The sequence below is a fragment of the Blennius ocellaris genome (genome assembly GCF_963422515.1).
Source record: "Blennius ocellaris genome assembly, chromosome: 7".
NCBI classification, from domain to species: domain Eukaryota; kingdom Metazoa; phylum Chordata; class Actinopteri; order Blenniiformes; family Blenniidae; genus Blennius; species Blennius ocellaris.
In genome coordinates, this window is record NC_137656.1 from 8,874,295 (window position 1) to 8,889,182 (window position 14,888).

The 14,888-nt window shown below is 39.4% G+C and overlaps 1 protein-coding gene across 1 annotated transcript in view; it reads left to right on the forward strand.

The window, feature by feature from the left end:
* LOC308132547 (ADP-ribosylation factor-like protein 15) overlaps positions 1–14,888 on the forward strand; it is an 89,824-nt gene that overhangs the window by 38,096 nt on the left and 36,840 nt on the right. The window contains 3 exon segments of the mRNA XM_080499691.1: positions 10,311–10,316; positions 10,318–10,360; positions 10,362–10,574. Of these exon segments, the coding sequence (XP_080355817.1) occupies positions 10,311–10,316; positions 10,318–10,360; positions 10,362–10,574 (262 nt within the window).

Here is a 14,888-nt window from a genome sequence, read left to right on the forward strand (position 1 = left end):
AGAGAGAGAGAGAGAGAGAGAGAGAGAGAGCGAGCGAGCGAGCTTTCCTACAAACAACTCTGACGTGAGAGGAAAAAAAAAAACGTTTTGTAAAGACCTGAGATAATTTATGTTGTTTTCGGCGCACTATGGGCACGTGACAGGTGCAGTGCATATTTTGAAGGTTCTCCCTACCAAGCCTCCTGAAAAGATGACACACACACACACACACACACACCCACACACAAAGAGGCACCAGGGGACCACCAACGAGGGTGCTACCAAATTTGGACAGAGCACATTAGGGGGTTTTCAAAAGAGTTTTTTTCTGGATTGGGTCAAACTTAGTCTGGTGGTGGTAACATTATTGTGGTTGGAAAAACCCCAGTCGCACGGATGACACTAATCATTTAGGGACATGAAGCACAGCCATGCCACCACAGCAAAAGGTGATGGAATCTGTTTTTTTTTTTCCCCTTCTGCCCGCCCGGCCTACACACTAACTCTCTTGCTCCTTTTCTTGTAAATATGTAGAGCTCAAGAATTAGAGCGATTTATGGCTCCATCCGTTCAGGATGGATTGCAGAGGACAAAAACAGGCCCGGGATGTTTTAACACCTCTATTGACTACCTTTTTGAGCACATTGGATCTCGGGCTTAGTCTGAGGTCAGAAATTACACATCGCTCTTTTATTTTCCAGCATGAAGGCTTGCATTTCTTATTCCAAATATATATGACGCAGATGAGGACTCCAGGGTTTGGAGCTCTTGCGTAATGTTCCACTGGGCACTTTTCAAAGCGAACCTTCAGATCGCTTTTGTGATGAAAGCCACCCGTTTTTGCACAATTTGTCTGTACTTAACGCTGCTCGTTTCTGTCAGGATTCTACTTTTCCTTCTCTCTCCCCATGGTTTCAGAACAAGCAAACATGCCTGGTTTAGTTTTATGTTATTTTGCACTGCATTAATGATGTAGAAAAATGATACAAGAAATGACGCACAAACTTCAGCATTCCTGACCCTAAAAACCTTGTTTTACACAATACCTTTGTGGCTTGTTCTCTTTACTCGGCCTTAACCAGGACAGGGAAAGAAGCGCTTGTTGAGGAGCCCGAGGAAGTGAAGCACTTCCCATGTATTTCCTTCCTCTCCCACTGGAAAGTCCATTGAATGTCAATGAGCCATTCTCCCTTTACAGTTGGGGATGTAAAACAACTCTTGCAAATGCTGGTGACCTTAAGCACCACAGGTTGGAGAGAGTATTTACAGCATTGTTGATAAATTAACAATTGGTTTTCTGTTGGTAGAACAAGTAGAGCAGTTGAGTGGGGAGAGACTGAGAAGGAGTGACTCCTCTCAGGCCATCCGGTTACTGACTGAGGTCTCAGGCTGCTTAATTGTTGCGATTCAGACTGTCCTGCCTGCAACATGCTAACTCCAAGCGCAGACCTGTAACTTATCCCTAACCTAATAGACGGTTGCCTGCTGTCACTGTACATGGATTTGTGTATATGCTGCATTTCTAGATCACACATACACCTTTTTCTAACTCTCTGTATATTGAACAGCCGTTGTCACAAACATATCAATTTTGCTTTTAACTTTTCTTTACACAGTATGTCATACAGAGTTTTCTATTCTACTTTTTCCAGCATTCATTTATTGTTTACTTCAGTCACATGAAATGCACACACACATTCTCAGTCACATTTCATTTTGTTTTGCTTTGCTTTGCAAGCCAGGTTATTGCTCAACCAATGTCAGCAGAAGGGAGTCGTGGTTTAAATTGAACGAGGATGGGATAACATTAGAGTTCAACAGCTTCGGTGTTTGAAGAGGTCTTGCAGACAAGAAGACAGTCGGGGATTGACCAGAACGTGGTTCTTGGATTTGGCTCAGAAGCCAAACATTCCCTTGCTGCCACGATGATGCAGAAGGTTCTAAAACAATGTTTATGTATCTGAGCCAAAGTTGTTACTGGTGTTGTGAATACAGAAAGCGATAGTGTTTTCCAGCTTCCAGACGATGCAGGTCTTATTCAATTGATGCACGTATACTTTCAATTTAGGCGATCACACTTATTTACTACATCGCCGCTAACTCTGCACTCATTCGACATCCAGTGAAAATGGACATGCATTTTTAACTATATCTTCATTGAATAGGCCAAATTGTCATTAGTGTGCATCAAACCAGCCAGACACATGCATGATGACTAATGTTTCGGACTGGGTCAAATGTTTGTATAACTCATGTGTTTGCCTTTTTTGTTTGTTTGTTTTGACCTCTCTTTCATTTGAATCATACTGTGAATTTTTCCAAACTTTTACTCTCCTTCTGTCCCACTTTGACATTTCATTCATTATAGTTTCCCTTTCAAAAGATTGTAACCTCAATATTCTCCAGCCACGACAAAGTACATTTCCTAACAGGCGTCCAGTAACGCGAAGTTAGCTTGGCTGCCGGCATCTTTCTGTGGTTTGACTGATTTCTTCATTCATCACACATTTCAAACAAGATCAGTTTCAATGATTAAAACAAAGTCATCCCAACATATATGTTTTTCCACTAAGAAACCAAATTCCAAAGCTGAGTTGGAGTAAATTAAAGTGTAGTTTGTCCAAAAGCTTCACTATAATTCAAACAAAGACAATATTCCTTAGACATATGAGACATCCATCCATCCGTCTTCCATCAGGGTTGCGGTGCGCTGCTACTGATTATTCCTTTATAACAAAAAAAAAAAAAAAAAGAGAGAGAAGCAGTGCAAATAGATTTACTGGAGATGTGGTAGGAATTAATAAGCTTTTGATTCATCCTACTCTTATTCAAATACATTTTAAACTGCAATGCATTTTGTTTGTACTTTTGTTCAAAATAGGAAAAAAAATTAACAAAAAGAAATAAACCAAAGATTTTTCTCGCTTGTACATGCACCTCCATTTTAGAAATAATCTGTTATCTATTTTTACTGCAAAGAATCCAAATCTATGTGATCTCTATACCAAATTATTGGTGTCACCTGTTTGCCTTAATAAACTTATTTCCACAATTATTAAATTAATAAAAAAAAAAAAAAAAGCAAAAAGAATTGCACATTTTCATCTTAATCTGATCCGCATGAAAAAGTGGTTCCTTGTCATTCAGTCAGTGGGCTGCTGCAGCAAACCTCACTATATTTTGATTTATCGGAAGGAAACCGAAACGTGATTCTTTCTTTTCATTGACATGAGAATTCAGCATGTGTATCTGACGATCTGCGGCACTGCATGCTTTCACCACTCAGACGGCGCCAGGTGTGGGGATTGGTTGGGAAGGGCTCCTGCGGTGTGAATGTGTGTGTGTGTGTGTGTGTGTGTGTGTGTGTGTGTGTGTGTGTGTGTGTGTGTGTGTGTGTGTGTGTGTGTGTGTGTGTGTGTGTGTGTGTGTGTGTGTGTGTGTGTGTGTGTGTGTGTGTGTGTGTGTGTGCGCCTGGATGTGTGGACAGTGACACGCTGTGACGTCAAGTCTAGACGGACCACTTGACGGTGTGTATTCATGTCACGCAGTGACAGCTGATAAAGTGGCCCTAATGATCAGCACTCATTGCTGCTGCTGTCTATTGTTGAGACTGTGGCTCAGCATTTAACATCTTGCGTTTGAGCCTGTCCACATTTTTAAGTGGAATTGTTTCATTTAAATGGACCACATGGACATTTTCAAAAGGCTTTTCCTCTCCTACTTTGAAAACTCTCTCTTTGGAACATATCAAATGATTTTGCCTTCAATTTAAAGATTAAGAGCTTTTTTTTCCCCCTAATGTGCATGTTTATATTAGCTAACTGAAGTGTGTTTATATGTGTGCATACCTTCTTTGTACTGTGGGAACATGAGTAATGTGTAACCCCTTTTTAAATCTGTAAGACCAACAAGATGCAAGAACACCACCATTTGTCTGTAATTACCAGCAGGCGAAGAAGGGTCCATAAGAAAACCGCCACATAATAATCATCACAATTCTTGTATGGATTTACTATCAAATATCACCACAGTATGTGTTACTTTGCCCAGCAGGAAAGTGTTTTCTTTGTACGGGAAAAGATCCCACCAAAATTTGTGAATTGCCATCTGGGTTTAATGCAGATGATGACAGTCACACACTGTTCTAATTTTGAAGTTGTGTGGACGGCAGTGTAACTGATATCTATATGAGGCCTCAGTCAAGGATATTTCCTCCTTTGATTTAGTTCCTCTTGTTATTGGGTGAATGGTGCATTGCATGAAGTACAACAAAACTATTAGTATGTTCAAAGTGCAAAGTGCATTATCCAAATCAATTCTTCACCTTCACGTTTTCTGAAACATTTAGAAACTGAGTGCTTTCTGCTTGGCACGTAATAGTCTGCACCGGCTCCAGAGAACTGGGAAAAGTGTAACATAAATAGTGGGAGTGTGGCGATTAATCATTACATTCACAACGACTTAGATTACGAGGCTGAGCAATATAAAGTGGTACGTAATGAAAACGTGTAGCGGCAAGAAGTGAACACAGCATCGAATTCTTCATATAATTTCAGGTTGCCTTGAATAAGCAGGGATGGATGGACGTAAGTTTTCAACTCATCCTCATCAACTCATTAACTGGCAACTGTCAATATAAGCATCAGCTGTGAGAGTTGGATTCACAATCGCACGGTTTTTGCACTACAGATGCACTGTACTTTATAAACGGATCAATGGACACGATTAGCAGCAATACTCAGATTCTTGCCTTTAAATGATACTCAGTTGGTCCTAGGTCGGAGGCCCCAGTCAAGACTTGGAATTGGTATAAAAAAAGCAGGATGGATCAATGCTTTCATATTGTCGATGCTAAATATTGACCATTATGCAGTGTCGTGTGCTCTTGCTATAATCCATCTCCTTCGATTTTATACATTCAGAAGTGGACTTTCTCGGTTGTAGCACTGGACATTTTGTCTGACTGTTGCTGCTTTGTCATCTCACAGTAGTCTGGTCATTGTCAAGTAGCCTGTCGGGCAACTGTCACCACATCCAAGGTCACTTGAAGGGACTATCTATATTCAGACTTGACCTTCAGCCCTGGCCGTGTATCCATTATTGACAAAAATATAAAGAGAAAATAAACTGTCCTTCTTAGCACATTCACCATTGTAAACACAATTCACAATGACGAAACAGGTTACGGGTGTAGACACGAATAAACACACATTATAAATAAAATCCATTTTTAAAGGAAATCAAAGGATTAGAAAAGGTTTATGCTGTGCCAAGTTCAGTTTAGAGATTGGAAAAAGAAAAGAAAAGATTTGAGAAATATGTTGGCAGTGAGTGAGAGGAGTGATATGGAGGACGGGGTGTGGTGGTGGATTTCTTGATTCCAGAGCTGAGTTACAGTCTGAGGAAGTGAATTAGTTTCATTTTCTGTGCTAATGATGAATTGGACAGGTGTTCTCCATGGCGTGGGCAGTGAGAGTATAACCCCCCGCCGCCCCGCCCTCCCTTTTTACTCGGATGACCTCAAAATGCTGCCTATAGGCAGACCATGAGCTACTAGTTTAATCAAACAAAATAAATCACCCTGAGATCTTCACTAAGCCCCCGCGTACAAACATCAGCTGACCAGCTGTGGGAGTTGAGTCAGATGGGGTCAGATGAAGAAAACCCACATTTTCAAGCCTCCAAATAAACACTGTGGTAGAGATGTTGTAGTCCTCTTTCTCAAGTACTTGTTTCTGTATACATGCTCCAAATTGCATTTGCAAGGCTTAATTTTGTATTTCTAATCGATTAACTCTTCAGCATTAAGCCACGCTGTCATCAAATATAGTCTGGGATTTACGCTGCTGCCTTTCTAATGACAGTCACCTTCAATTCTGCGCATAAATCGAAGGATCGAAGACAAACTGTTTACTCATTGCTCATGCTGTCGGTTGACAGGTGCATCAACACATGAAGTGTTGTACACCTCAGTCTAGCTGTAGCTCACGTCATTCCCCAATGAAGTACGCAATCTCTAGCTTCAAACTACAACCCGTGGCGTCCTCTCGCTGTATTTTAGATTAGAGAGAGAGAAAAAAAAAACTCTCTGTTTTCTGTTAAGATGACTTCAAAGAGGGTTCGTCTCAGTGGTTCAACTTTTAAGATAAAAAAACAAAACTGTTAGAAACATGTTTGTTCAAGAGAACAGCAGCCAGAAAATGTGAGCAGATCCGATGAAGAATCTGTTGGAAACCTGCACCAACGTGAAAACAGAAAGGTCGAGCAACAGTCGTCGGCCTGTTCAGACCGATGGCACAATTCCAGCTCTGTTGACTTATTTTTTGCAAGCTTCTCATGCCGTTTAAAATTTACAGGTGAAATCAAGAACTTAAACTCACAAACGCAGCTGGAAGAGAAAATCTTGGAGAAAACTGCCTGCTTTTGATTTTTGTTGTGAAAGGGTTTACTGACAGTTGCCTTTAAGCTCGCTTCCTTCACCCATAGAGACACTGCTGCCACTTGTGATTGTTTTCGTCCACATGACTTTGTTTTCAGTGTCAACTCTATTGTTGTGTGGTGTCTTATTATCACATTAAAATCTACAAATTTGTAAAAAAAAAAAATGTTTAATGAACACGAAGAGTTGGCTGCCTCAGAAAAGAGTTTCACATGGCACTGTCCTCTTGTGACTGATTGTACATGTGAAGTGAGTCACATCATGCCTTCAATATATTCATCATGATTCATGTCTGCCAGGCTGCACACTGATCATACTTGTCATATAGTCATAGTTTCATTATGTTATGCATTCCATTGAATATGTAATTAGACTAATAGCTTCAGCTTCTCCTTTCATTAAAATAGTTTTGATGAGGACCAGTGGCTTGAGCAAGGTTTTATCTTCTGGTGAGATTGCTACACATATAAAAAAAAACAAAGTAATCACCTTGTAAATCTTTTTTTTTTTTTTTAAGTACACACCGTTAGTAATTTAACGGAAAACTAAGGAAACATTGGCTTTGCTCGACTTCTTTGTGATTTTCACTGAATCTCATCTGACTTTAAATGATAAACAGCCGCTTAAAAAAAATTAAATAAAAATTTAATTATTGGGACTCCTGGCCAGCCCAACAACCTACTGTTCCTCACATGAAGCTTCATGTATCTGAATCTTTATAATCATTTAATGTTTTGATGGTGACAGTTTCCTCTGAGGAGCTCGTTTGAAATCCTCCGCGTGTTAAGTTTAGTTGGGACCAGGTGAATTGGACATGATTATCAAGTTTGGCCTTTTGCCTTTGGATGGGATCATTATTATCCTGGAACAGGCGGCTCTCATAAAGGAGGAAACGTTTCTTCAAAGGATAAAGGACGTGACTCAGGATAGATTTACAGTCACTGTTCTCTCTATGTAAACCTGAGCTATGCTACACATGCACACGCCAGCTTTGTTTGAGATTTTGCAGGGTGACTCATCTGACCGTTTCAGCCTTTAAGCATGTCTATAAACCACCGCCTATGTTCTTGTATCACTGAACCAAACTTGCATTAACTCTCATATCTTATTTCATGGATTGTAGTAGCGTAGTAGTTATCGTGCTTGCTTCATATTGAGAATATAGCTTGAGTCCGGACTGTTGTATTTTTCTTTGCAGTTTCAACTGTCTCCCCAGAGTATACTTCTCCAGATACTGTGTATTCCAGTCAAACATGCGTCTGAGGTTAACTGGGGACTCTAAAATTGTCCATATGTGCATAATTGTCTGTATCTGTGTGTTGGCTATGTGATGGGCTGTCGCCCCGTGCTCACCCTGCCTTTGTTTACCCATACATAGCTGGATGAGATCAAGTGGTATAGAAGATAGATTGATGGATATACTTCCTGACAGTCTGATTTGTTTTCTGTCCTTTCAGACGGAGACATTCATCTGTTATTTCTTACATATCAGAGAGCGGTTTTAAATGCAAATATTCTGACGTCTGTCTCGTGTGTGCAGAAGTTACTTTATTGGTCTGAGCTGAACTGAAGCTAATGCCTTTTCATATCTCGACAGTGCCATATTGCAAAGCACTCATAGCTTCATCTCTTGCCATCTTGCTCAAAATACAGAATAAACCTGGCTTGTGCACAGTGTTATTACACAGTAAATGCACATTTTACCATGTAGAGTATGTTTGGAAGCCATTGCATTTCCCATAATTACATGAGTTTTTTCTTTGATCAATTTCTCACCTGCCCATTTTGTTTATTTGTCTGTGCATTAGGTAATTGAGACATGAGATTTTTCAGCTGAGTTAACAACATGGCTTATTAGACACATGACTGAGTGATTTTTTTTTTCTTTTCTATACCATACTGTTGCAGCCTGAAAGATAATAAGCGTATCTTTAAATCATTAACTGGTTGCAGAGCATGTAAGCGTGTTAGAGTTTTTAACTTAAAGTGAGACAGCAAGTAAAAAGCATGTAAAAAAAAAAGTAATATTGATGAGGATGATGTGTTCATTAGTTAATGACATGTAAAAGCATCCCACAACAATCATAACATCATGTTTAGAAATTGTCCCGTCAGACCAATAGGTGGCAGAAGTTGCCAACGAGACCCAATGAGACGTGACTGACGTTCCACCATTTCCAGGCAAAGATGAGACGAAGTTCCTCGTCAATCTCTCAAGTGCCACTTTGTACGCTAGCTTTCCACTCCAGTGAGAGGTGTGAGTGGAGAGAGTGGGAGAGGAGAGAGGGAAGGGAGGGAGAGCATGGGCGACGGGAGATAAAACGTCACTGAGAGCAATTCGTGATGTTTACATTTGCCAGCCTCACAGTTTGTCACTTCTTGGCAGTTATCTTACTATGAGCAACAATAACAACAGCAATTCACGGGGCCGCAAAGGAAGTAACCTCAGCAGACGGAGGAGGATAATTTTAACAAGAGAAAGTACATCCTCTGAAATCAAGAAAACATACTTGCGTATGCAAAGTGTGGGGATCCGTGGTATTTGTGTGAGAGGTGACGACAAGTTTAGTGGGATTGTTTAGAACAAACAGTTGCTGCCACAGAATGAAAAACATGTTGTGGAAAGAATATATTTGATTGGAGATAATGAATTGTACTTGAAGTGTGAGAGCAGAACTTTTTCTCATATCATCCCTTATCAATCTAAGCTCTGAATAGACAATGTGATGTTGTGAAAAAGTAATAAGCGTCAGTTTGGTTTGCACAGGCAGGGAAGTTCAGTCATATGTAGTACTATGGCCTCACAACAAGACCCAAGGTTTTCCTTGGGAGTTGGCATCTTCCTCCTGTGCCTGTTTCCTAAATTACTAACAGTTGTTAGCTGTTCATGCATCATTCTCCAGTTCCTGATGAAACAGGCCTGGCGGCCTTGATTATAAGTTCTCTTGTGCACTGATGTATTGAGGAAGCTGCAGAAAGGAAATTTATGGAGAAATTGTTTGAAGTTGTTTGTCATATATATATATAGATACATACACACACACACACACACACACACACACACACACACACACACACACTGCGGTACATTACCGTAAATATTCTCCTGGTAATTGCTTGCTCAGGATCCACACTGTTGGCGATTACAGAGGGTACAAGTTGTGGTTTTCATTCACTTTTATTACTGGTTTATGGATTTGTACCAGCAACCTTCTGGGTTAAAGCGAGTCTCGGTAGCTTGTGGGGCCTCACTGCCCTAATTTATAAATTGTGTGAAGACCAGGTTAGGGTGTTAAATCCAAACCAGTCTGGATCATATTGCTCCAGCACCTTGGCGCAAGCAAGTTGTTCCTCCTCAACAAGGAACACGGTTCAGCAAGAGCTGGTGGAAGGTCTCAAGGTCAACCCAAGAACCACCTGCAGAGGTTATATCTCCCGGTTGGTCTCGAAGAAGCTTCAGGTTTCATCAGATGAAGTGCACAGTGACGAAGAAGAGGGCTATCTGTACGAAGGATTTAATGATGATTGAAAGCAAAACCCAAGGGGCCCAGACCTGGTCCCATATTCCTATATTCACTATAATTGTACACAGAAACTGTTGCTCCACTACAGCAGACACTCAACTTTACACAAACATTTATTTCTACCTTTACAATTTCCTTTCAGATGTTGCTGGGTTAGCATTAACATCTTAACTTGGCTGTGAAATAGACCAGTATCTGTTGAAATCATGGATAAGTTAACAAATAATTTCAAAATGAAAAAAATGTACAAGAAGTAGAACTGAATGGCATGACACAGCTGCATTTTCAGGAAGACTATACTACATTTTTGAAACTTGGAAGAAAACCTTTGGTACTTCTGTCTTTGTGTTGTTCTCACTCGAGAGCAGTTCCATTGGTTGTCGTGATGCCGACACATTTTCTCAACATCATATTTATCTACAGGTGCCGACAGCATCAAGAAGTATTGGAGTCGTTACTACCAGGGTTCACAGGGCGTCGTCTTCATACTGGACAGCGCGTCATCAGATGAGGACCTTGAGGCAGCGCGTAATGAACTCCATTCGGCTCTGCAGCACCCGCAGCTCTGCACGCTGCCTTTCCTCATCCTCGCCAACCACCAGGACAAACCCTCTGCGAGGACGCCAAACCAGGTAAACAAGCTTCTGTACAGCACAGAGTTTATGCGCTGACTTGTACTACTTCGCCACTTCATTATGTCTCGGAATTTTTACATGGTTTGCAACATTCTTGTAAATGATAGTGACACAGACACAGATGTTAATTTCTCTTTCACACAGAATAGGAATAGGCCCATGGTGGCCGTCACACAATCAGGAGTGTGCAACACTGCCAATGCCTTATTGGAAATCTTAATTGGCTCAAAAATAAAATTTGTTATTGGTAAAGTGACAAGTGAAGATGCCTGAGAACCAATTATTGGGCTTTGAACTGCTCTTCTGGTAAACGGTTGATGGACTTCACTTCAACTGAGTTAAAACCCAAACTGAATGTAAGCCACTCCACTCCACCTCAATCCAATATCTCATTATGTTTAGCTAAAACATAGAAATTCGATGCACCTGCGGGCTCAAACCACGTTGGACAAACACAGAATTCAGGTTGTGAGGCAGCTGCACTCACCCACCGGTTTTGGCGTGATGTGTCCTCTCCCATGTTGGACAGTCATTGCATCACTCTCTGGAAATATTGACTTTGCTGAACTGTTTGCAAACACTAATGACATGTGAGACTGGCTGATAGGGACAGATAGATGAGAGGGATGTCCCCTGAAGGCATTTTCTACACCCTGTTGGTCGGGCCACTTCAGTTCATTATGGATAACCTGGATAAAGTCCCTTGTTCAGGGTGGCTGAGGTAACCGATGCTGTTGTCAACAGGCCATTTGGATCTTTCTGTCTGCAGCCTTCCACACTTTAGGACTCAGTTATACATGCAGTTAAGTATTTACTCATTCGAACACATTCAATTTAGCTGCTTTTGTAACTTTATTGTATCAGCGATACCCGAAGCAGCAGGAAACAATTTTATATTTATGATTTATTCGTAAAATAACATTTATTTGAAGTCTCATTGAAAGTTTGATCATAATAGTGTTAATTGTTGTTAAAATTGTTGTTAGGTTTTTTTCTGTTAACTCTTTTTCTTAGATCTCATATTTCTGTCAAGGTTATGTTAACTTCAGTTACATTTGTTCAGGATAAACTGTCCTGTTTTGTCTGGGTTTTTTTTCAAATTTTTTTCAACACAAACATTAAAAAAAGGCAAGAAAATTGTGGTTAGTTGTGGTTTTAGGTCTCGATGTTTTCAAAAGTAATAAATCCTTGTTCAGATGGTGAAATAATCATCAAAACAATGAACATTGCTTCCATCCTGAAGTAAATAATTTTTTTGTAGTTGTACTACTGTAATATGTTTCTACAGTTGTTTATGTGTTAGTATAATATAATATCATTTCACTCATAACTTGTCACTGAAATAGCTTGGTTAAGTGACTTTTATAATATTAGGTTTAAACCGAAAAGGTGCAGGAGAAATAAACATAAAATATTTCGATAAACTAACAAGCATAGAAACAACAAGGCAAATGTGGATGAGGACATAAGTAATAAAAACAACAACAATATATCACTGATAACAGGATGAGGAATTGGTGTTATGAAAATGTAAGTAAATGGGTATGTGTACTTATATGAAAACAATATATATAATGGGCACAGTAATAATTTAACAATTTAAAATGGTAAACATATTTCCAGTGACATGTTTGTATACCCAAATTATAAACGTATGCAAATGTGTGCTTGTGTCATGCAAAGTCCTGGAAGAGCCCCAGAGGAGATTCAGCTCTCAGAATAATTGGCACCATAATGGGCTGTGGATGATTGGCTGACGGACAAGAGAACGTGTTGTTAATTTAGTAAAGAATCAAAGAAAGTTGGTCTAGTAACAGGTGAAGATGGCAGGGTACACAGCAAATGGGAAAAAACTATGGACATAGTAAAGTCGCTCAACCATCAAAGAGTTGAAGAGGGCAAGCCCTCTGTATGTTAACCAAACATTTGCTCAGCATCCACAGGGGTCTCTTCCTGCACTTTATTTTCTGTTCCCCTCATTTCATTAGTTTGAGTAGTGCTGATCTTTAGCCTCAGTTAGGACTTTGCATCGAGGATGTACATGTTAAGAATAACATCAGACTTAGATTTTATACTTGGATAATATTATGGAAGCTAATAGAAATAAAAAAAGGTCACAGTTTTAAAAATCGAACTATTTTACATTTAAAACCACGTGATGGCTCTTTTTTTTTTTTTTTTTTTGCCTTTTCTGAGTCGCTGTGCCACATTTTGCAGAAATATTCAGCATGTTTCTGACAATGTTTTTGTTTTTTTTAATGAGCTTGAGGAAAATTATAATTTCTTAAAAACGTAACCTTCATAAAACAATTTTTTCCTTGTATTTCCTGTGTTTACAAAGACAATACTGCTTGGTTTTTATACCACCACATACATATTAATTTCTAAAACCTCACTTTTAGCTTGTAGTTGTATTTGTTCAAAAATGGCAATGGCCTTGCTCACTGCATTCACTCTCAGGTCTTGAAGTTTTGTACGGTTTCTGTCCAGGAAGTTTATATGTTCACATTAGTTATTGATGAATGTTATGAAAACACTCTACTGTAAAGCCAGGTTGCTTAATATTGAATGAAAGTTACACTAAAAGTACCAGGGTACGTTAGAAACAGGTGGTCAACCCCTCTTTGCTCCGCTCCGGCTGCTTTAAGTGCCTCCTCCTCCACTGAGCGTAAAAGCACAATTAAAGATATGCCACGTCCTGTTCCGAAGACATTATATCTGTCTGACTCCCTCTTTCTGTGTCCCCTACTTTATAAATTTATACAGAAAGAGAAACACAAAGAACATGTCGAGCATTGCTGTCATATTACATTATAATTATAATATATTATTAATGGTCATTTTCAGCTCCTCAAAACCTGAAAAACATCGTCTTTTCCTGGATATATCTCCATGTATCCTTTTAACGTCTCATGTAAGACCACCATATATACTCGCTATGTTATGTTTCTCTTCATTATTTATTAGAATTTCCTTAAGCTTTTTCTTAAGTAAAAAAGTCTCACCAAGGGTCAGTGCACATTCCTTTGAAATGTTTTGGGGCCAGTGGATCTACTTTGGGAAACTTTTGCTTCATGGCAGCTTTACAGTGTTGTATGGGTCACCATGAGGTTAGGAGGGCATACAGTTTAACAAACACAAAGGCTTCTTCCTGTTCCACTATCATGAGTTTGAACGGCAATAAATCCCGATAAATGATAGTTCTTGCTTTTTTATATCAATAAGTGGACACGGTGCTGATTAATGAAGCTGATTAAGATGATTAATAAAGTGTTGAACTCACCAACCAGAATAATAAGTGCTTGTTAAAGTCTGAAAAACGTTGTAGTTATTTTAAAGGTTTTATTAAATACACTTTGAAAACAACTTGTTTGACTGAGTTACAACATTAAATGTACAAATCATATGTGGCGCAGGGATAAAATGCTGCTGTGGTAGTTTATTGTACAACTCCATCCTTTTTCTTTGCATGAGTTGACTGTCCAATTTTATCTTCTGCCATTCAGAAAACATCTTACATACTGCTCGTAGGTTTCTTTTGTAAATGGCAACCTTTTATTTCGAACTTCAAGCAATTTCCGGTCCTGCCAGACGAAGTGCTGTTTTGTCAAACATAGTTTGTGTGACCTCCATTTGAGCCAGGGTGGGACGGGTGAATGTTGTTGAGTTTAATCTGCGTTTTCTTATTGTTTGTTTGTTTGTTTTATATCTGTGTTTAAAAAAAAACAAAAGGAAAACCGTAATGCATGACTGTATTCTGTCAATTAATATATTTTCCAATAAATATATTTTGCAAAAGAAAAACAATTCTACAGTCATAAAATCCCAACTAAATCCAGTCAGTTGAGGAGTTGAATACTTGCAGCAGTTTTCTGTGAATGATGCCAAAAAATTTTTTTACAGATGGGCCGTGTTAATTACTTTTGATGTATTTTCTTATAACAATGAATGAAGTCAGTCAGCATAGGTCTGTATGTGATATTAAATTAAGCCCACAGATGAAATTGTGTGCTCCGTGATAGTTCTATTAGAACATGCATTGGATTCTGCAAAATTCCCTGTGCAGACCCCTTAACTTGTCCTGCGGGTTTCCATCTGAACTCTGCAAGCCTCTAAAGACAGCAGCTGCACTGCAGGTTCATGCTTCGAGTGAATTTTTGACAAGCACCACCCATTAAAACAAGCACAAATGCAGTTGGTCTGAATTCTATTGGCAGCTCCTCTGGCGATGACACTATACACAAATGACGTCTCCGTGTTGACCTTTTCTCACAGCAACCACACTGTTGACCGAACAAGGTAGCTCATTTC